The sequence below is a fragment of the Daucus carota genome, chromosome 4, assembly GCF_001625215.2.
Source record: "Daucus carota subsp. sativus chromosome 4, DH1 v3.0, whole genome shotgun sequence".
NCBI classification, from domain to species: domain Eukaryota; kingdom Viridiplantae; phylum Streptophyta; class Magnoliopsida; order Apiales; family Apiaceae; genus Daucus; species Daucus carota.
In genome coordinates this window covers 40,780,996-40,804,011 of record NC_030384.2, presented here as the reverse complement: position 1 = coordinate 40,804,011, position 23,016 = coordinate 40,780,996, and the positions used below count along the sequence as shown (strand labels likewise).

The window sequence follows — 23,016 nt, the reverse complement described above, 5'->3', positions numbered from 1 at the left end:
CTAGTTATCGTATTACTTACATTATCCATCACCGTCATCACTGAAATTATCAGATAATATTACGAGTCCAAATTCATATCGCCATCATTGACATCTCAAAAGCAATTGAATACAATTTAATTAAAAAAATCATAAACAAATAAATATTCAAGGCCATTTGATAATCCACCAACAGAAGCAAAACTATGTATACTCTGTAAAAGAGTAAAATAATGTAATCACGTGAAAGATCGCTTGTGAACCAATATTTTTAGAGAGAACATAGTCTCATTAAATCTTTAGTGTGTTTTTACTATTCAATAAAGTTAGAGATTGTTCTTCGTGTTCTTTTAACATACTAGACACAAGTGTATTTAATGTTAAGATCTACATAATTTATAAACTCAAAATATCTCATTCATTAGCAATTTATTATATAAGTTATATACATAAATATAGGGAATGAAACAACATCACTTTCTTGAATGTATTATAATGATGCTGTTAATATTTTGTTTACTCATCTCCCCCATAAATTTCATTATAATTTAGGAACACTACAAATGCAGCAGCAACAACAGCGACAACTGTATATTTTATGTTTGTTGTTCGGGAACAAGATGAAGGGGGCGGAGAAAATCCAAGCTCTGACAGTTTCTTATGTGATTCAGCATAGTCTTCAAAAAATTTCTCCTCATCCTGACAAATTCAAATTGTTAACAATATGTATATAGAAACAAGTATACTTAAGAATACACTAATTTAGAGAAAAAAATACACTTTGTAGTCCATTCATACATGTGCATATAATTCAACATAACGACGGAACTGAGTGTCCTCGAGTAGAGATTTGTCAGTTGGAAGTTTCAATAATCCATTTGAGTCACCGTACAGTAGCTCCCTATAATCATGAACTTGTTGTGATTAGTTGTAAGAAGATTTATTGTTTTAGTAAATGAGAAAGAATTTGTTAGAGACATACATGGTAGCATAATATAATGATATAATTATATGTATTTTTTAAATACATTCTTACACAAAATACGAGTTATCAAATTTTAGTGGCTCCTTTGTCCAAGCTCCATCAAAGCCTGATCTATCAGCATGTGCTTTTCCCTACAACAATATATGCGTATCTCTGATCCAAGTACTTCTATATGGTATAGATAGCTTATTCAATTATGCATGTAGCTAAAAGAAAGTTACCAACGTATGCCCTCCTGACAATGCCACAATATCTTTATCTGATAAGCCCATTCGATAAAAGATGTCCCTTAAATGCGATGATCCTATATGAAGAAAAAAATATTACGAATTGTATAAATTTGTATGCAATGTATGTGGACAGGGATGTAAACGAGTATTGAAAGATCATAACCAGGATCAATGCAAGTTTTTGCATGAATTTGGGTAGTCTTTATACGGTATTTTTTTAAATACAACTTCATGACTCTGGTTCATTCACCTCTATTATCAAAATTTATAACTCTTATACATTATAATGTGCAAGAAATGATTCAACATGATATACAATTTTTAAATATTACCTCGTTTTGCATCAGGAAGGCGTCCTTCTTCTGGAGAATTCAGTGAATCCTGTTAAGGAAAAACTATGTATTTGAAAGACTTTATCTAAGAATGCTCAAGGTCAATCACTAAATTAAGTCATTAAAATCTATACAACATATGGTAGCAAGCTCATGACCTTAACGGTACCTTTCTGCCGGGAACAAAATTAATGGAAGGGCCTCCTGTGACCTCAACGGCAACAACCCCAGCTAGCTGTAATTTTAATTAAAATAGATCTGTAAACTTTCAATCAAATAGTTGTGTAGAACAAGATATTCGCATTTTTTTGACACTCTTTAACTTAAAATTAATGGAAAGACATGTGAACTAAAATGTAGCTTATAAATAAGAAGTAAAGGTAAAAAACATAAACATGCAAGACATTGATATTGATAAGTAGGTCTTGAGTAGTTCATGAGTCTATAATTTTACATATTTTTACGACCTATTTGTTATTTGTTCTCGTATTTTAAATGATTAAATTGCCTATTTTTCAGAATTTTCATGAATGTATAAATAATAAAGAAGCAAGAAAGGAGGGAACGGAGGAAGAAAAAAGTGAAAAAAAAGAAGCAAAAATACCCTATGGAGTATGGACGTCCTTGAAAAATATCTAAAAACATAAAAGAAAAATAAAGTAGAAAACACTCTCTAACCTCATAATCCATCAAAAGGTGGGGTGACAATTTCGGGAAATGGATTAGGTTCCGGTTATGTTATCTTACTCGATCCAGGTTCTGGGTCAATCAAAACCCGAAACGGGTTGAATTTAGTAAGATATTTTAGTAAGATTAATAGTGGATAAATTTGTCTAAATAATATATAAATAGATGACAAATTTAAGTAATTATATCTTGGTTTGTGGTTGTTTTCGATTGTTGGTTGGATTGGAGAAATAATTATAGTTGGTGTTGGTTGTTGGTTGAGAAATAATTATAATTAGTATTGATTTGACGTATTAGAGTTGTTTTGGTATAGTTACGGCTTGGTTTAGTATATATTTGTTCTTGTTTTTTTAAACTTAGGACTCCTAGTTTTAAAATTTAATTTGTTTAGCAGTACTTGAGGTTGATTAAAAAAGAAAAATAATTATAAATATATCCGATATGCTATATATTATCTATCAAAATAATTTTATGATTTTCACAGTCTTTCACTAATTATAATGAGATTCCAACATAAAAATAATTCGTGTTCTGAAATTTTACCGTTGCTATATTAAGCGTGACATCTGAAAATTAATTTTCAGATTTTACGCTGCAATGTTGCTCTATGCCTGTATTAATTTTCGATATTAAAATTGCTTTTGTTGCTGTCTGTTAAATTATGTAATTTAGACGCATCTTCTGTTTGATTGCTGCAATCACCGCGGTTCCTATTTCTATTTCTTTCTCTGGAAGCAGCTCCAAACATGAAGTTTCTTTAAATCTGAGGCAGTTCTATTTCAAATCAATTCAGTGGTATTAATTTAGAAAATGATCCAAATGTAGATTTGTGATCCAAATTTGGATCATTCACATATCCAGATTTTTTTTGTTATATTGATAATTTTTTTAGTTTTATAATTTGTTAATGTTATTAAGTTAAAATTAATTAATTTGAACTATAAATAAAATGGGTTAATTATCAAGTTGGTCACTGAAATGGGCTTAATGTATCAAGTTGGTCACTGAACTCAAAACGGTATCAAGATGGTCACTAAAGTCATCATAAATGTCAAACAAGTATCTTGATATGTGAGTTCAAGTAGTAAAAATATTATTTATAAAGTTTTACACATTATTTTTAAATGTTACCACAACCAACTAAAAGTTTATTACTTCTAGTATTTAAAATAATATATTTATATTTTATGAAGTTTATTTATTATTTATATTTTATTATATAGTTATTTTCTTTGTTTTAATTAAAAATAAATAATAAATAAACTTGATAAAATCTAAATATATTATCATAAATATTAGAAGTCATAACCTTTTACTTGGTTTTGGTAACATTTAAAAATAATGTGTAAAACTTTATAAATAATATTTTTACTGCTTGAACTTATATTTCAAGGTACCTGTTTGATATTTATGACCAATTCAGTGACCATTTTGATACCGTTTTGAGTTCAGTGACCAATTTGATACATTAAGCCCACTTCAGTGACCAACAAGATAATTAACCCTAAATAAAATTGATATTGAATTAATAAATAAAATTTGGAAATGTATAGAAATTCAATTTACATGAAAATTGAAAACATAAATAAAACAATGGACACATATAATTTCATGATAATACCACTCTAAGTAACATGAAATAAAAATGAAATTATAGATATGAAATAAAGAATGTTCGTTTTACATTTCGACATGCACTAATTAAACTTTAGTGAAAAGGATATGTTAACACTAATATTAGTATTTTTAATATGTCTTAATTTATTTTTATGTAACATTACAACTCATGACAGCAGTAAAGAAATGCATTTTGTATATGTACATGTATAAAAAGTCACCTGGTAAAGATCAGCATATGTGATCCTCGGATTCTTGGCCTTTATCTCTTCTGAAACAATTGCAAATAGAAGAAAAATAATAATAAATTTCTACTGTAATTGACTAATTTCAGGTAACTAAGATCTCATCAGCATGTGGAGGAGGAGGAGGAGGAGGAGCAGAAGAAGGAGAAGAAGGAGAAGGAGAAGGAGAAGATAGATCTCATCAGCATAAAATTATTGCAATACGTAGTTGGATAAATAAAAGATACTATATAAATAAGGAGGCAATTTAACTAAGAAAAGTACCACATAGTTGAATTGCAATTTGCAAACCAGTGTTAGCGGCATGCTTAATCTCTTGCTCAGTCCTGATAGAGCCATTTGGGCCTCCTGTCCTCGTTTTCGCATCGTAAGTGCCTGCATCGTGCCACCTGCAATACCATGTTAAGTAACCAAAACTCGATATATACCTAAAGGAAAAGTACTCGAACATAAACAAATGAGATGGTTCTCAATGCGTACGCCAAGCGAAGCATGATGGGGGCACATCTGTTGTTAGATATGAGCGCACGAAGATGGCGACGAGCCCTTTCTACCTCCTTCAAATATTCCTCATCCACACTTCTTGATGCTGCGGTTAGCACCCTCATTGCTACTGTATATCTTATACAAGAAAGTATTGCTGCAAATTTAACACTACCCTGCATATATGTATTTATACAATCTTGCGCTTCATTAGTACTTTGAGAGACATCCAGAAAGAAGAAATGAATATATGCTGAACGTGTTGAAGCAAAGAAAGAATATGTGAGTATGAAGGAGTTCATTCATAATACAAAATATGCAGAACTCAGATGCAATTTACGAGCGTTATGCCTTCTAGCATGTTACAACCACTTTTTGATGAGATGAACTATATCACTTTTATCGTTGATAACATGACTATGTATCAATTACTATTTAGCTAACAAATATGCAACAAATTGATAAATTGTTATTAAATTTATTTTATTTATAAATAATTAATATTTTAAATTAAACCAAAAGGTGGGTCCAAAATATGCTTATTTAAATCTTTATTGTCAGTTGCAGAGTTCCAAGATCTTGTTTTCTTGGTAGATTCGCAGCATTATTTTGTCCCGATAATATTTAATTTAAAAGATATACGGAAATGAAAGTGGGGTTCGTGTGCCATAAAATTTTTACAATACACTACTTATGAGTTATGATCTGGCCATATGCAGCTATAGCTTTTAGTAAATTTAATAAGAAAGCAGTGGATAAATTTATAATTTATTAATTATATTTAAATATATCGATACTGCTTCATGTTTCTGAGTTGATTTCGGACCAAATTTTTTTAGAAATTTAACGTTATAATAAAATATTTTATTATTTTGGTATTATATTGTATACAAACTAAAATATGAGTAATTTGTTTAGTTTATCAAAATCAAATATTTAGATAACATTTATATGATAGCAAAGTAGCATATCAATCACTTTTATTTTTTTTACTACAAATAAAATTATGTATTATAATTTCATAAAGATTGAATTGAATAAAGATTAAATAAAAATAATGAGTTTTATATTTTGGATTAAATATTAGTTTATATCTTGTTTATATGTGCATATAATATAATTTCTAGTTGTGCCCAAGATACTACGATATTTGGAGAAAAAATTTCAATATGTTGATAGTAATATGCAACAAATAGAACACACAATTCAAATAAATCTTATAAATTGTTAATTAACATGTAAATTGAAGTTGTATATCCCGTCCCTATTTATACTCATTCTTGATGATAATAGGTTGATACTAACAATTAATGCCCAGAGCTTTACAATCAATCAATGAATTAAATTGTGATTCTATTGTTTATTGCAAGGAAACGGTGATTCTGTATAAAACAAGGCAATCCCAGTTAGTCCCTCCGTTTCAATTTATATGCCCACTTTTAAAAAAAAAATGTTTTAAATTACTTATCCACTTCAACTTTCAATACAAAATCATATTTCCAAAGTCAATCCTACTCCACATATCTATTATTTATATTTATTAAATCAATTTTACTCCACATATTTTGATTATTTAATGCAATTAATTTGAAACGGAAGGAGTATTGATTTTGTTAAAACAAAAACACGAATTTAAAATTTAAAAGCAAACATACAGTGGAATGTCCGTTGAAACCCAAAGTTTACATAGTTACCCTTCTAACACAAAAGCATGCTGAATGCACAGTCCTCTCCGTACCTCTTTTTAACCTGCCCCATGTGCATTACACACACTGCAACAAACAAACAAAACAAAAACCCAAGGGCATTTTCGTCAACAACTCAAAACTCTCCCTACTCCAACATGGCACGGTTTCCAACGTCCACCACTCTAACACTACTACTATGACTGTTACTATAAAATAACACACTGCTATCAACATTGTCTGTTCGTGTAATGAAGATGAAGTAATGTATAAAATATAAATATAATCTGTAGATACGAAGGAGATTTGTGAGTGAAGATGGGGAGTTGTTTAACGAAGATTGAGAGAGAAGAGATGGTGACGAGATGCAGAGGGAGAAAGAGATACATGAAAACATTTGTGGAAGCGAGACAGGCTTTGTCGTCTTCACATACAATGTATCTCCGCTCACTAAAAGCCACCGGATCTGCTTTACTTCAGTTCGCTACGGCGGAGACGCCTCTGCACCACCCTGTTACGGCGCCGCCAGTGTCTGTACCGGGGCCGCAGCAGCCACCGATGAGCCCCACTTCGTGGGGCACGTCTACGACCGTTTCGTCGTCGGCCGTGCGGCCGCCGCCGCCGCCTCCGCCGGTGCAGGGGAGTTGGGATTTCTGGGACCCGTTTATGCCGGCGTCGTCGCCGGCGGCGACGGAGGAGGACTGGGAGGAGACGACGGCGACGATGTCGGAGGTGGTTATGACGCCGGTGAGGGCGACGGCGCCGGAGCCGGCGGCGGAGATGGCGGTGGTGGTGTCGGCCAAGAGTAAGGAGCTGGTGGAGATCATAAAGGAGCTGGATGAGTATTTTTTGAGGGCGGCGGGGTCGGGGAATCAGCTTTCGTCCTTGCTGGAGGTTCCTAGTTTTAGTTTTTCCGACCAAAGATCCACAGGTACTTTTATTTATTATACATAAATCACTACATATATATTTGTATGTATATGTGTACTAAAATGAATGCCTTTGAATTAAGAGAATAGAAAACATGTGTACTTTAGATCTGTTTATGGTTTGCACATGTAAGCACATTTTGTTTGTGTGTTGTTTTATTTATAAGCACTTGTGCTTATGATGTGCTTTGTTGTGTTCTTTGTCCTGTATGTCCTTTTTCAAACCATGTTTTTTGTATTTAGAGTTGAATTTATGTTACAGGTTACAATATGTACAGTAATAATTTAGGTTTGTTTTGAGTTTGACAATTTGGTAAGATGCTTTCAAATTGGTTGGTTTCCAAGTAAAAATTGTAAGCTTGAGTTTAATGCACCTGCTGGCTGCTCTGTACATGCTTAGAAACACACTCTTTTCTGGGACCTGTAGGTGTACTAATCTATGTTGAAATTCTTGATTACTAAACCCATTCACCGTTTATATACTCTTAAGAAAATGGGCCTTTAAATTTAGTATTCAATCTGGATTTAGTCATTTGTGATATTTAATGATTATAGGAAGCGCGACTTTAGTATTCTATAGTTACAGCCATATTTTGCCTTTGTTCTGCTTGCAGGGAAAGTTTATGGTTATGGGAAGAGTTTGAGTCCATTGTTGTGGACATGGGGGAGTTCCAGTTCAAAAATGGATGGGTTTGGGAAGTTTAATGAAGAAGTGCTTCACAATAATTTGAATGGGAGTCATTGTTCTACAGTAGAGAGACTCTATGCTTGGGAGAAAAAACTTTATTTGGAGGTTAAGGTATTATAATATCTTAAAACCGTATCTTTCATAATTCAAGTTTTACTTGATATCTTTGTCGTTAAGTGTATTATCTATTGGCTTATTTCTCTCGGAATGTACATAGGAGTTTGCGGATGTATAAGTTTCACACAGTTTCTTGGGATTTATACAAGATGTGATCCCCCAAATCTTGTTACAACAAGTAGATGTTGATAAAGTTGTCCCCTCATCATAGTAGTTACCTTAATCAAGGTTTTGATAGTTAATGTAAATTGTTAAGCTTTTTGACTTCTCCTTGTGATCTTGATTATACAATTAAATGATATGCTTTCTGTTAGAATGCCGAGACTCTTAAGATGGAACATGAAAAAAGGGTAAAGCAGCTGAGGCGGCTAGAGATGAAGCGGGCAGATTATATAAAGACTGAAAAATCTAAGAAAGAGGTTGAGAAATTGGAATCAAGGATGATGGTTGCTTCACAAGGCATTGAAACTACCTCTGCTGAAATTATCAAACTGAGAGAATCAGAGCTGTACCCACAACTTGTTGAGCTTGTAAAAGGGTTAGTCTTTCTTTTCAGTAGTTTTAATGTCTTTCTTTAAACTTGTTATGATTAAAGTTTGCTTTCATCCCAACAAAAAAATATCCTTCGAAATCATTAGTTGAACTCTGCACTGGTCATTGTTTTCTGTGAAATGTGAATGCAACGCCAAAAGATCAGAGGCCCTACTAAAATTCACAAAACCGCACCAAAAGATCGGAATAAAATTCAAGTGACTCATACCTCATAATGTAAATATTAAAGCAATATATCTGATCTATTCACCAAGAATAAAAGACTCATTCTTAGAGGGAAAGAAATGTAAAATACTGAAGAAATAGTTGAATGCTATTTTTTCTTTTTGTGCATTTATTTGATAATCAACACACTAAAGTACATGTCCTTGACATCCGGTGAGAGGAGCAAGGGATACTACATGTTTTCTTTTCATGGACATTCTTATTGTTCTAATAAAAATCATATCTGGATCTCTTGCAGGTCTTATATTGCATGTATATAAAATTATAAATAGATATTTACATGTATTTTGTGTGTGGGTGTATTTATTCATATATATATATATAGATAGATAGATATAATAAGTTGGGATGTGGGACAGCGCACTAGCCAGAAACCCAGTACCCAGATCAGAGATTATTAAGCATGAGTAGTATGGGTAGGAAGACTCCTTTGACTGGTTAAGTCAGCATTATTCTTCACAGTAGTACTGTGCATGATCACTTCTTTTGACTACTTTTACACACTTTTTTTGCTATACTACTTTTACACTTTTTCTTATTTGCATGTAATGTACCTTGCTGCTTTAGCTTTTATTTATCATTTTCAGCAATTAGTGGCAACTATGTGCTGGATTTATCTCCAATTTTATCAGCTTGTAGTCTTAAATTAGAATAATAAAATTTTAGTTCCTAACTATGTTTTTTTGCCTGTTAAACAGATTTATGTGCATGTGGAGGAGCATGTATGAGTGCCACCAGGTCCAGATGCACATAGTTCAGCAACTCAAATACCTTAACACTACCCCGTCTAATAATCCAACCTCCGAAATTCACAGGCAATCTACCCTTCAACTTGAGCTTGAGGTGCAGCAATGGCATATATCCTTCTGTAACATAGTAAAGGCTCAACGAGAATACATACAGTCGCTTTCAGGGTGGCTAAGGCTTAGTCTTTTCCAGTTCAACGACAACTCGGTCTCCAAAACGAAACAAGATTCTGCTATCTACTCCCTTTGCGAAGAATGGCATCTTGCTATCGATCATGCTCCGGACAAAGTTGCATCAGAGGGAATCAATAGCTTGTTAACCGTAATCCATGGTATCGTTGTGCAACAAGCAGAAGAGCACAAGCAAAAGAAGAAATCGGAATCTGTCTTCAAAGAGTTTGAAAAGAAGACAAGTGAGCTACGAGCATTAGAAAACAAGTATGGTCCTTTCTCAATGCCTGATTCATCTGGGGCCAAGAATCCAGTTGCAGACAAGCGTGCCAAGGTCGCGATTCTTAGGGTGAAGTCAGAGGATGAAAGAGCTAAATATGAAAAGGCAGTTAGCGTTACAAGGTCAATGACTTTGAACAATCTACAAATGGGATTGCCGCATGTTTTCCAGGCAGTTACTGGTTTCGCCAATGTGTGGATGCATGCTTTTGAGTCCGTCTACAACCAGGGGAAAGCTATAGATGAGCTGCACAATGTGAAGATGATATTACCTCGTTGACAAAATATTAAATAGTTTTGACCGACTGGATACCAAGATGTTTGTGTACAGTGTTTTGATTAGTCTCAACAGATTTCGCCGAATGCCAGTGTAAGCGCAGATTCACAGCCAGTACACATTTTGCCAAACACTTAGTTTTGAATTGGTACAAGGAATGGCCTAGAGAATTTTTGCCAAACAGGTAGTTGAGATTTGTGGTTAAGAGTCAAGTTTGGTTATCATACTCTGTTTTTGGTATTTAACTGCTGTAGCCATTTATATTCCCATATGAAATTTAAGTTGTCAAAGGGCATGAGTTTTTTAAGCATTGGTAGTAGAAAGCAAAGAAGTTATGCAGCAGCTACAGCTGAGGCCTGAGATGCTTGTCCTTCGTGCATCCTAAATAACAGAACCAATGTTCCACATGAATACACAAGCCCGCAGACAGATTCACGCACAAACAGATTTCACACATGAACCTTTTAAACATCAAATATTGGCTCTCCAAATCTTTGGAGACGAAGGAACTATAAATATATTCATCATCCTTGTGTTCTTATAAAACATGTCAACAGCAATCATTAATGTTATGCTACTCTACAGAGACTGAGATAGCCAAAATCACAATCCTACCACATAACTGAATTAAAATACATGTCTCGGGTAAAGCTAGAAATGTACAATGTACTAAAAGTCTAAACTGATTGATTCTTGATTAGTTATTAGACTCGAATAGCTTCAGCCTTCATTTATCAGCCTATAAACAAGCAGATAGAAAGGAACACTTGCCAAGCAACCAAGTCAGACGTTTGTCAACTTTTAGTGATAAAAATGTCTCCCTTGCATCCCGATTATCAAAGAGATCCACAGAAGCATAGTAAATTGGATCATCAATTCCTTCAATCTCGTCCAGTGCTTTTATGCAATCAGTAATAGAGTATCTTTCATTATGTTGCTTGACAGCATGTGCCCTCAGCTTTGAGGCAGCAGCCATCTCCATTATTGCATTTGCAAGCACATCATCTATTCCTTTGCGCCCTCGCTTGCGTGTACCATTTCTAGAGGCAGTATTTGGTTGAAGCTTGTCTCTGTCATCAGCCATTTCAGTGATCTCCTCTGATTCTGATGTCGAAGCCTTTACCTGTAACGTACTCAAATGATGTGGAGTAGAGTATATTGATTCTAGTCCTTCCTCTATATAATTGTTGTTTGTACCATTTTCTAAAAATATTGTGCACAACTGCTTGTACAGCGAGCAGCCTGTACTTCTAAGAGTTTCAGCATCCGGATGTTCCTGAAACAGTTTCGTTAGTTAAAACAAAATGATTTTCAATAAAGTGAACTAAATAGATAATATGATTCAATGGATTCCTAAACCCTTTCAAGGATCATTAAGTAGTAGATAAGTTTGTCAGAATAGATTGTAACTGGGGGACGTGTGTCCCCCAAAGCCCGTACGCATATTATGGACCAGATTTAAACCTGTCAAATCAGGGGGGCCGGGGTGCGAGAGTTCTCCCAAATTGACAAGTGAACATATTAGTCATGGTTAACAAGTTTACACCAATAAATAAGATAACATACCGCAATGTAGTTGTCCCAAGCTTCATTTGTAGCCACAATGGCACCTGTAAACTCATCCCATACGAAATCAGGGTCATCAAGGAGGGACTTTGTCATGACAAACTGTTTCTTTAGGACAGTATATCGATTTTTCAATTGTTCTTTGTCCCAATTAAGACCCGTACTCTTTTGAAACTCCTTGCAGATACACTCCCATGCTTTCTTCCCAAATGAATTGTTTTGCTTATTTCCAGTAGTAACCTGGTCAACCATCAAGTCTGCAAGCACTTTAGTGAGAGATGATGTCCACTTGGCCCTTGACTGAGCTTCAGGCTGCTGCTTGATTGTTGTAGGTCTCCTCACCCTTGTAGACCAGCTAGCCATAAACTAGAATATCGTAAAATCTGACAGCAGATAGAAGACATTAGGACAGAAGCAAGAATGTGGTAGGAAAGAAATAAAACATCCACATCATGACCTTCTAACAACCTCTATTAGCTTGCCTGCACTTAATTTTCTAGTTTGTCATGACACCCAATTTCATTGATAATACATTAGGACTCTCGGATATATAAACCTCATTCTAATATTCTTTTCAAATCAAAACGTCGAAATATCTTAAAACGGAATCAAATAACTTGGTGAAAACTAACTCGTAAACACAAAAAACTTTTAACACTCCCAAAACCCGACCCTAATACGCTAGATAATTAAACAAATCCAAGAAGTTATAATGTCATTACTTCTCTATAGCAGCAGCATTTTATCACCCAAAACAAATTTAAACGCCAAATTCCTCCCATAGCTTGTATTAGCAAGTAATCCTCCAACGTTTCAGAAGTCCTTGAGACTCCAAAACCCTAATTAGCACAATTTTATTCGATTGTAAACGTTATATATACCACAACACGTATTCATTTAATCGATCGTTTGAGACAAAACATCATCGATTTTAAAAGCAAAACAATAAACAACAAGAAAAAAAAAAAATCTGTGTAATATTTTAACCTAATCTTTCAATAAAGATGGAAGAGATAGGGGATTACAAATCGGAGGGATGAGCGCGGAGTAGTTCAGTCGTTACGCCGATGAGGAGCTGCGCGTCTCGTCATAGCTTATTTTTCCCCTCCCGTTTCTCCCGAGGCTTGTTTAGTTGAGTGCCCATGAGATAAATCGGGTTGATTTTATTTAATTTTTGTTGTTAATTAAATTTTCAAATTAGTTTAATATATTAATTTAATTTTTATTATATATTTATCCAGAGGATCTTTTTAGTGACAAACATGAGGTTAATAGAAATTTACATACCCAGATATAATTATATATTTATATATTTATTTGATTATATAACTAATTTGCATATTATAGTTCCTCCTTTCTCATTTCTTACATAAGAAATGGATATGAAGGTAAAAAAATTACATAAAATTGTGTTGATGAGAAATGAAAGTGAGTAAATGATGAGATCAAACGGTATTTAGTCTAATTTTGGAAAAAATAGATTGAAATAACAAGTGAGATCAATTTTACATAATAAAATTTTGTTATTTTTAAAAAAAATGTAATATAAAAATTTGGGAGCATCATACTATAAAAAGAAAATATAAGAATTATTGAGACATAGGGAATAAAAAATAAAATGATGCTAGTCACCATTAGCTACTATACTCATTCTTATCTAAATTAATTTTCTGAAATTAGGACACATAGTGACATAGGTGTCTCAATTTTGTATTTAGCCAATGTACATACAACTCTGCACTTTTAGCCAATCTTATTTTTCGGATATGAAACTTTAATTTTGGAGAAAAGAACATAAAATTTTATTATTTTTTTGAAATAAACACTTATTTTTTACCAAATAAGGGATACAAAACACTTATTCAACATATATGTCCAAAAAAAATAATAAAAAACCTTTTCCCAAAAAAAAAATTAGGACTTATTTTTTGGAAGTAGTATTGCGCAAACAGACCCTCAGTTGGACACTGCTGGTGCTGGATACAGATGTATATGCATATGTGCGAGCCATTTTTAATACATAATCTGGCTGATGTCAAATGTTTCCCCCAAATTTGATTGTTACTGTGCCGTTTATTCTGAAGTGGAGAGACTTTCCGACAAAAAAAATAATACTCAATTTAACATATATATACACAGGATTTACACAATTTACAAATAAGAACCCTACCATTGACTAGGTAAAGTTTGTCATTCTGAGTTATGTAAGTTTTACCAGTCCTCAATCTCATCATCAGTTGTCTGAGTGGTTTGCTCATCAATACACATGGGATCATCATATCCGTCATCCTGCACCATGCTTCCATCTTTTGTCACTCTGTGGACATCTTCTGAATGAGATTCTTCAAATCCAAGCCATTTCAGGGAAGGTCTCCATTCCGTGGTTATTACTGAAAAATCAGTTAAGTTCATGCCATTACAAGGGACGGATCTCTGGCTAACCATCTCACGCTGCAGGACCGAAATGTATATAAGAGAACATCAGGCAATAAGGATGCAACCAACACAACCATGTTAACGATGTACACCATATATTTATATAAAAAAAATCAGAAAGTGTAGAAGAACAATGTGCAGTACTTCATCTAACCTTCTTATGCCACATTGATTTCTCAACCTGCCACATCTTTGGTCGGCGAACAGCGTGCCACCTAAATGACTCAAAGTTTATATTAACTAAACCACAGCTGTGACAAACAACTTTTAATTAACACCATACCTTGACGATAAAGGATGAGTGTTCCCAAATAGCACACCTCGAGCAGCAACTGAAGCAGCAGCAGACTGTACAATGTTACTAGCCTCATAATTTCGTAGAAGCAGTCCATTCAGTGAAGCAAGAAGAGTATCAGCATCACTCAAGTAGGAGGAGACAGTCCATGCATCATTTATCGCTTCCTCATTGATGAAGTCAAGGACTGCATAAATGCAAATGCAATTGTTAAAAGTTGTTGCTTGCTGCAAAAAGCTAGCAGTTAAATACCAAATCAGTCACAAAGTAGATTTATATTAAACGTGCCAGTCATGCCTGCTATCATTAATTATATAAAGCTTAAGAGTTATTCTTTGCTTAGAGCATTATATTAAAATGAGAAAGGTGACATTTTTTAAGGCATATTGTCAAAAAAAAACCTGGAGGGTATGACTATAACTATACATACACTTACTTAAATCATGGAATAATTACCTTGCAATTGATTTTATGTCTAACATTAATAAAAATGATTAGAGATTATATTGGACATATGGATATGTGCAGACTAATAAGCAGGGATGCTTACCAACGCACCCAGCCTTCAGTGGCACTATCCTAACTTTAAATTTCTATTTTACTAACTGTACTTGAAATTAATATAAACTAACTTGACAAAAGCAAAGATTTGATGCTAATTAGCAAAAAGGAAAAGGTATTTGGTGTTTATCAGTCCCCAAAAAACAACAACTAAATTTAGTTGATATGATGCTTAAGTTATGCATCTGATTCAATTCTCTGAACTTTCATGATTTGTTAGCAGAGTTTATCGAGAATAACACCAAATACATATATTATAATACTTTTTATATGCCTTATTACCAGCATCCGAAGCTCAATATTATACCGTATTTTTGTAAATGCATATATTCCCGCACCTTATAAATTACACCCATATACTTGCTTCTCAGGTGCAAAAATTGTTAAACCATCACTATCGAAGACAAAGCTGGAACCAATAAAAAGGTATTACTAACAGGCTATAAATCCTTTTTGAAACAAACTACATGGATCCTTTGCAAGGTTAATTTCTGTTAGAGATTTTACTACTTGGCAAAATACATCTCCTGAAAAATACTCTTTTAATTACTAATGTAATATTGGGCCAATAACTTTTACCCTTTTAATCAAATCTTCTAATGTAAAACCTAACATGTTAGGTATAATAGAATATCACACCTTCTAGCAATTACAACAAGAAAGGAGCACATATATTACCATTTTCATGCAGAAAATCAGTAACAGTCTTCGCTTGTCCATGTGCTTGACAAAGAACCTTTTCTGGAGCATCCATATTTAATGGCAACCTTATAAACTGCTCTTTTAAACAGAAGGTGTCTTTGTCTACCAAAAGAACATTCAGTTGAGATAATCAGAAGAGAACAGGAAAATCTCAACATAGCAATAAAGTTTAGGGCTTAGGCCTGTATGTGTACTCAAATTACAACGAGTTCGTATAAATAACAGGATTTATGTCAGCACTTGGCAGAATAAATATTTTATCAACTAAGGATGCTAATTCCATATCCAAGACCCGTCCATCATTTTTACTGCATGAGAGATTTTTTTATTTTTCATTTTTGCATGAGCAAGATCATCAAAATAAATGCCAAAAGATACATATATACTAAGCCTGGCAAAACAGTCTTGGTTGCATTACAGAGGTTATGCTTTCACCAGAATCGACCATAATTCCACTTTTTCATATTGGCCCGCCATACAGGCTACAATGGTTTGGGTTTGACAATCACAGGCAAAATTGAGTTACTATTATTCCCTGGAGACAGGAAAATATATGCATATATATAAACACATACACACACAGATACACACACACACACACATATTAAAAAGAGCTACAGATCGAGAAAAATTTCAAATAAGATGCTTCTGTCTTGTTTTTGTTGCACCAGCCCAAAAAGTGAGGGTGATGGTAGCACAAAAGGACAAAAATAGACACCCTTGAGGATTGAATATCTTTCAAAAAAAGTGTCACTCTAGATATACCTGATACAACAGAATTTTGTGGTGCTCTTTTATTGTGGAGAAATTTTCCCAAGGCATGAAAAAGAGAGAGGGTTTCATCTCTTCCAAAAGGTAATGAATTTCCATCATACATTTTGGATCTTTCTTCTGAATAGGTTGGGGTACCATCGGATAAAGATAAAGAAAGCATCGGATTTGGTTTCAGACAAAAGTACTGTAAAGATAAAATTGCGTGCCTAATGTCACCTCCACTGGCTTTTGCTATTAAATCATTTTGTTCTGCTGTCACTGTTTTATGTTCCTCTCTACAAATTCTGGAAAGCGTTTTCTTGATCGAGTTAACAGTAACTGGATTAAAAGCCACCTACAACAGATTTCTAGTTTAGAGTTTAAATTAGTAATAAAAGACAGGTAAGTGAACCCTAAATTATGGTAGTCAAAAAGGTAACCTTGCATCCCCCCGCACTCTGAATAGACAACTGAAGCTCTTCCCAGCAGCGCATGGAGTAATCTGCTGAGTCCGATTGACCACAGTCAGTCACTATTATGGCTGTTGGAATATGAATTGATTGCACAAGAAGATGCAAACAGCTACGAAGTCTTTCATAAGAAACTTTTCCGCTTATCACTGGCAGGTCATCAATTAGAAGAATATGTGTCTTTTGAGATCCCTTTCTATCAGAAGAAGGAATTAATCCATATTTTCTAACTCTTTCGACAAAGTTTTCAAATTCATCCAGTTTTGATGTGTAGCGGATCCCTGCCAGATATAAAACAAGAATAAACGGCTTTTTTAGACTGACGCAAGCAATAGCCTTCTGCTTTACTACATAACTGAACACAAGATCAGCCAGCGTAAATTAATTGCAAGCACGTATTATAAATGTTCAAATTCAAAATATTACTAATGACCAATTAAAAAAAATGAAGATCCACATGTTCTGTGTCTAAATAAATGTGAAAATTTTCAAATCAGTTATGCTCGAGATACACTGCACTAAATTCCATAGATCCGATATCATTTTAACCTGTAAATCAATTCAGGATAAATAGTTCTCTATGCAGGGTATGTGCGTGGTCTAGTTAGACACACAGATGGATTAGATACCCTAGAGCAGAAATGAGTACACCTTCTAGTTAGACACACAGATGCTTAGATACCCTAGAGCAGAAGTGTGTACACCATTTGTAGGATCAGTTAAGTAAAAATATTTAATGAGGTCACAGACAGACGCGAATAAAACACAGTTTATTTCAATGGATGGGGTTATCATACCTGAACCGGAGTTATGCACATGCTCTTGCCAAATTGTCGGTGTGGGTGTTTTCCACTCACATAATATGGCTCCCAGGTGAGATGCAATCACGCGGACAGTTTCCTAGAAGATGATAAAGCATTAATGATCATTTCAGGTAAGCTCATGCATTCAGCAAGAAAATTGATCTATATGTGCTACTTTATTGGCAGGTAAACAATAAAATATTGTTTCACTTCACTGCATACATGAATAGAGCATAATAACAAGGTGCACATACAGATTTTCCAATTCCAGTTTGCCCGGTTATGAGGAGTGCATGATTATAGTTTTCTTGCTGAAAATGATAGAAAAATATTAAGGCATTCAGCTTTCAAAGCTCAAAGATAATGTCAGAATTGATAGTAGAAAGAGACCACACAGTACCTTCGCTCTATTCAACCTTTCCTCGAACCACTTCCTCACTTCTTCAACCTGAAACATCTTCGGCATCACACATCTATAACTTCCCATTGACAGCAAAAAATTTAAGGGTAGTAATTACCTTCTTCTTATGAACAGCAAGCTCCTCCAAAGATTGAGGCCTGTATTTATCAACCCATAATTCTTTCTTTTGATTCCTTTTGTCTGGATTGTTAAAATGGAGAAGATGAGCAAAGATATTCCGATATGTAGGAAAAAAGTAGCATTAATACTTCTGTTGCCAGATACCAGGATAAGGATCATAATTCATAGTGGTGCTTTCTGCAATTAGACAATACCTAGAAGTGATAGTCAACTAGTTACTTGGCTAACTAATTGCCTATAATTACTCTTCTCAGTTGTAAGTCGCTTTATAGTCAAAAAGCATAATATCTGGTAAATGTAAGTCAAAAAGTATCCTCATACAGACTAGCACCAAACTTTTCTGCGTCTAATACCCAGGATTTTGCACTCTCTAACCAAATGTATATCTCTGATTTTCTTTAAGAACTCTACTCTGTCTCTACATTTGCAGTTCCTAAACACGAACACATGACAACAATTGATATCAGAAACTTACAAGCTGATGTACTCAAATTAAAGGAATGTGGTTTGCATAGGAAATACACAGTAACAGTATTCCACATCAGACAGTTTTAGTTTATTATCGACAACTGATATCACATGTTTAACAATTGCCGAACCAGAATCACCTGCAATTTTCCCCCTCGATGTAAATTTCAAATGTGTTTACTAGCGCTAACAATTTAGTGACATATACACACATGCAGCAGGGATGACATTTGACTGGGTTATAGCATATTTTGCTAAAGACTACAACACAAATGATTGTCTCAAACTGACCCTGTACCAGTCACTCAATCAAACCAATGAGCTTGTGTTGTACACAATTGACAATACCGAGGGACAATAACTAAATTGAACAAACTTGAAATTACTTGGGAAACAAGACTTGAAATGAGTAGTATAAACGCTAGTGTTGTATCACAAAAAGAAGACAAAAAAGGGAAAGCGCACCAGCTAATATGTGAAACCCAGTGAATCCATCATCGAATCCCTCACAAAACAATTTAACCTGCATTGTATCAACATCAAACATTGAGCCCTTAATACAAAACCAAACCAACAGACAAACAAACCGACAGATTATCTCGACTATCAGAAATTATAAGCAACAAAATATTGATAAAATAAAGTCTAAATAACTTTTTGGCACATAAAGTTTATGGGTGTCTACCCATCAGCCCTTATATTTTAACTCATTCCTTTTAGCCCTCAATGTACGGGTGGTTTTATACCGGATGACCCTTATAATGTGACAGCCAGTATATAAAGGTATAAATCGGAAGGACAAAATTGAGAATGCACTTTGTTTTCCTCTCCAAAACAGGGGCTGATGGGTACACACCCATAAACTTTAAGGGCCAAAAGTCATTAAGAATATCTTTAGGGTTTTAAAGTGTATGTATAAATTTTAACTTTTTGTGAATTGTCATTTTGCCCATCCGATTTATACGGTTATATACGGTGTCATGCTAAAAGGGTAACTTGGTATATAACTCGTAAATTGAGGACTAGAAGGAATTAGGGATGGCAACGGGTCGGATCGGGTCCGGTTTCTTGAGATCCAGATCCGATCCACGATATTTCGGTTCGGTTTGGGTTCAGATATCTAAAATAAAGATCCAAATCCGATCCGTTGGGTTTTTCGGGTTTCGGTTCGGGTTTAATTCAGACACTTAAAAAATAAAATTAAATAAAAATTAAAAATTATATACGTATAAAAAAACGTGATGATTGCTTTTTTAAATTTACAAATATAAAAAAAAGGCTTTATATGTTCCATTTAGAACAATAAACACGTGAAACATGCTAATTTAATGGTTTACAATCATTCAACTTATCATTTATATTTTTATTATATTTTGATTATTTAATGCACAATAATTAAAGAAAAATGTAATATTGATGAAATGAATGTAAATTTTGTATCACGCATATAAAATTAAGTAAAACGTAAATATACATACCTAGTAATATTTCAAAATATATCCTATACGTTTAACATATAACACACACACAGATATATAGTAATTTGTATAGGGTTTTTAGCCGGTTTCGGTTTAGGGTCGGGTTTGAATCGGGTTTCGGGTCGGGTCTTGTTTCGGAATACCTGAGATCCAAATCCAAATCCAAACTTTTTCGAGTCTAAAAATAAGATCTATATCAAAAAAAATCCGGTTCAGAACAGGTCAGGTATCCATCAGGTTGGATAAAACTGTCATCCCCAAAAGGAATGAGTAAAAATATTGGGGGCTGATGGATACACACCTATAAACTTTGATGGCCAGAAGGTCATTATTTCTAAAAGAAAGTGCATTCCCTTTATACACATAATAGCAACTCCAATGGTGTGCTGCTATATTACGGAACAAAAACTAGAAATCACCACTGCAATGGTGTTTTGTATCTTGTACTAAAACAAAACAATACTATTTTCTAAATATCGAACAAAAGATAAATGGAGCTCTAATCGCCAACACACCAAAGAGTAAAAATAGTGGGGTCATTGGTGTAAAGTTATTTTGAAAATTCAATTTGTAGTTAAAAGATTGAGATATTCGAAATAATTGTCTAAACATACAATTATTATCCTTATATATTTTGAATCACCAAAGTCCATGCTACCATGTAATTGGCTGATATCTAACAAATTTAGCAAACCATTGAAGTGACGCTTTAACTTGATTTCATATACAACTAAGCAAAACCGCAACCAAAAATAAGCATTACGAAACGAATTCAGTAACACAATCATACGAAAACAATAAAATACAAATGAAATTAAAGAAATCTTCTAGTAAGCAAAGCAGTAGAGTGGAGTGAAACCTGATCAAAAGGATTAGAATCGGTCCGCGATTTGGAACACGAGTTCGAAAGACGCTGCTGTTTTTTCGATCTCCTGGGAGGCGGCACCGAAAATGAAGATTGTGCGGATGATTTGAAAGTATGATTGCGTCGTTGAGGTTGAAAATCATCGTCATCGTCATCTGAGGAAGAAACAACAACAATTGGTTTGCTTCGTTTACCCATTCTCAACACGCCTCTTAATTAGAGTGCTAGATAATTGTTACGACCTCATTTCTAAATTTGGGGATTTTGAGGATGAGTACGAGTGGACTAGGGTTTTGGCGGTGTCAAAAACGCGGGGTTTTTTATATTTCGTTTTTCTTTTCGTGGGTGGGTTTCGTTTCAGTGAAGCTTACTTGAGAAGCTGCGTTCCTGTGTGTTATTACTTATTACCGGCTATGAAGCGATTATTACTTGCCATTATCCCGTGCGATTAATCCCCTGCAACATATATGACAAAAAAAAAAAATCCCCTGTAACATCAAAACATTGTCGACATATTGGATTTACGAAATTCGAGTAATTTATTTAAATTTTTCTTAATCAAGATATGTAAACTAATTTTTATAAGAATTTATTTAAATTAAAACAATATATTACTTTAAATATGAATAACTATAAAATGTATGATATAATAAAATATATGTTTGTTGATTAATATCAAGTTTCTTGGAGTCCTCGTTTCTGGAGATTCTTGATAGGGGTGTAAACGAGCTGAGCCGAACTCTAGAGTGCTCGTGTATCGTTTGTTAAAAAATTAGCGAACTCGAACTCAAGCTCGAGCTTGGATCGAGCCAAAAAAATTGTTTGAGAATCGACTCATTAAGGAATAACTCTGTTCACGAAAGGCTCGCGAACCGCTCACGAACATGTCTCACGAGCTTTTGCTCACAAACTGCTCATTAACTCACGCTCACGAACATGCCTCACGAATTTTTGCTCACCAACTGCTCATTATTTTTGTTCACGAGCTTGTTTAATAAACTTTGCTAACGAGCTAGCTTATGCTCATAAATTTATTTACGAGCTTGTTTGTTATTTAATTTAATTAAAATTCTAACAATATTTTAATTTATACTCTAGGGAATCTTAAATTCATAATATATCATCCATTAATAAAGGGTCATATTTACGAGTATAATCTTAAATTTATACTCTAGGGAATCTTAAATTTATTTACGAGCTTGTTTTTTATATGACGCTTTGATTTTTGGCACACACTTTTAAGTGCTTTGACCGGGTAGTTAAAAATATTATTTTTTGAATTTTCTTTTTCTGAATAAAAATTTTGATTATATATTATTATTCAGAAAAAGGAAATTTAAAAAATAATATTTTTAACTACCCAGTCAAAGCACTTAAAAGTGTGTGCCAAAAGTCAAAGGGTCATATAAAAAAAACAAAAGGAGTATAACTTTATTTGTTCTACGATTTTTTAAACATCCGGCAAGTTAAAGATTATACTCTATAACGTAATCAACATACATAATTACTTTAATAAATCGCAGAACGCTGCCTATGTTCTATAATATGTTTAACATATCCTGCAAATTATAAAATTAAGGCCCTGTTTAGAGATTAGCGGTTAGCTGTTAGCAAATTTAATCAAATGTTCAGGCTAGCTGATTGAAGTAGATGTTTTAATTAGCGGATTAAATTAGTTGTTTTTTGTAAAACTGTTTGATTAACTTTTTCTGACACAAACCAAAACCTTTAACCCAAAAAATTCCTCAAAATAGTTTTTTCAAAATTAGCGTTTTGAATCCAAACCTCTATTTCAATCCGCTAACTACCGAACACTAATTTTAGCGGATTATAACGGTCAAACACTAATTT

General features: G+C 33.8%; 4 protein-coding genes across 5 annotated transcripts; 1 reads left to right on the top strand and 3 right to left on the bottom strand.

Moving 5' to 3' along the window:
• Positions 1-456: 456 nt before the first annotated feature.
• LOC108217695 (probable L-ascorbate peroxidase 4, peroxisomal) lies at positions 457-4,745 on the bottom strand. The gene is made up of 9 exons (XM_017390577.2): positions 4,556-4,745; positions 4,340-4,464; positions 4,052-4,101; positions 1,696-1,761; positions 1,527-1,575; positions 1,186-1,268; positions 1,016-1,095; positions 778-880; positions 457-678 (listed from the first exon to the last, which is right to left on the bottom strand). Exons 1-9 carry the CDS (start codon positions 4,738-4,740, stop codon positions 496-498), a joined length of 924 nt encoding a protein of 307 aa, XP_017246066.2. The 5' UTR covers positions 4,741-4,745; the 3' UTR covers positions 457-495.
• Positions 4,746-6,433: 1,688 nt separating this feature from the next.
• Positions 6,434-10,534, top strand: LOC108219393 (protein ALTERED PHOSPHATE STARVATION RESPONSE 1). The gene is made up of 4 exons (XM_017392817.2): positions 6,434-7,174; positions 7,787-7,971; positions 8,292-8,515; positions 9,453-10,534. Exons 1-4 carry the CDS (start codon positions 6,562-6,564, stop codon positions 10,228-10,230), a joined length of 1,800 nt encoding a protein of 599 aa, XP_017248306.1. The 5' UTR covers positions 6,434-6,561; the 3' UTR covers positions 10,231-10,534.
• A 171-nt stretch (positions 10,535-10,705) lies between these two features.
• On the bottom strand, positions 10,706-12,949 carry LOC108219395 (L10-interacting MYB domain-containing protein). Its single transcript, XM_017392818.2, has 3 exons — positions 12,819-12,949; positions 11,794-12,176; positions 10,706-11,503 (listed from the first exon to the last, which is right to left on the bottom strand). Exons 2-3 carry the CDS (start codon positions 12,154-12,156, stop codon positions 10,967-10,969), a joined length of 900 nt encoding a protein of 299 aa, XP_017248307.1. The 5' UTR covers positions 12,157-12,176; positions 12,819-12,949; the 3' UTR covers positions 10,706-10,966.
• Positions 12,950-13,886: 937 nt separating this feature from the next.
• On the bottom strand, positions 13,887-21,538 carry LOC108216218 (cell cycle checkpoint protein RAD17). Of its 2 annotated transcripts, none has more exons than XM_017388912.2 (12): positions 21,160-21,538; positions 19,288-19,345; positions 18,332-18,414; positions 18,214-18,261; positions 18,068-18,124; positions 17,808-17,910; positions 16,981-17,291; positions 16,553-16,895; positions 15,764-15,889; positions 14,513-14,711; positions 14,384-14,444; positions 13,887-14,244 (listed from the first exon to the last, which is right to left on the bottom strand). In XM_017388912.2, exons 1-12 carry the CDS (start codon positions 21,361-21,363, stop codon positions 14,005-14,007), a joined length of 1,833 nt encoding a protein of 610 aa, XP_017244401.1. In that variant the 5' UTR covers positions 21,364-21,538; the 3' UTR covers positions 13,887-14,004. The 2 variants fall into 2 exon arrangements, with proteins under 2 accessions (XP_017244401.1, XP_063948625.1); XM_064092555.1 differs by having other exon boundaries at positions 14,105-14,244; positions 14,374-14,444; positions 21,160-21,508.
• Positions 21,539-23,016: the final 1,478 nt, after the last annotated feature.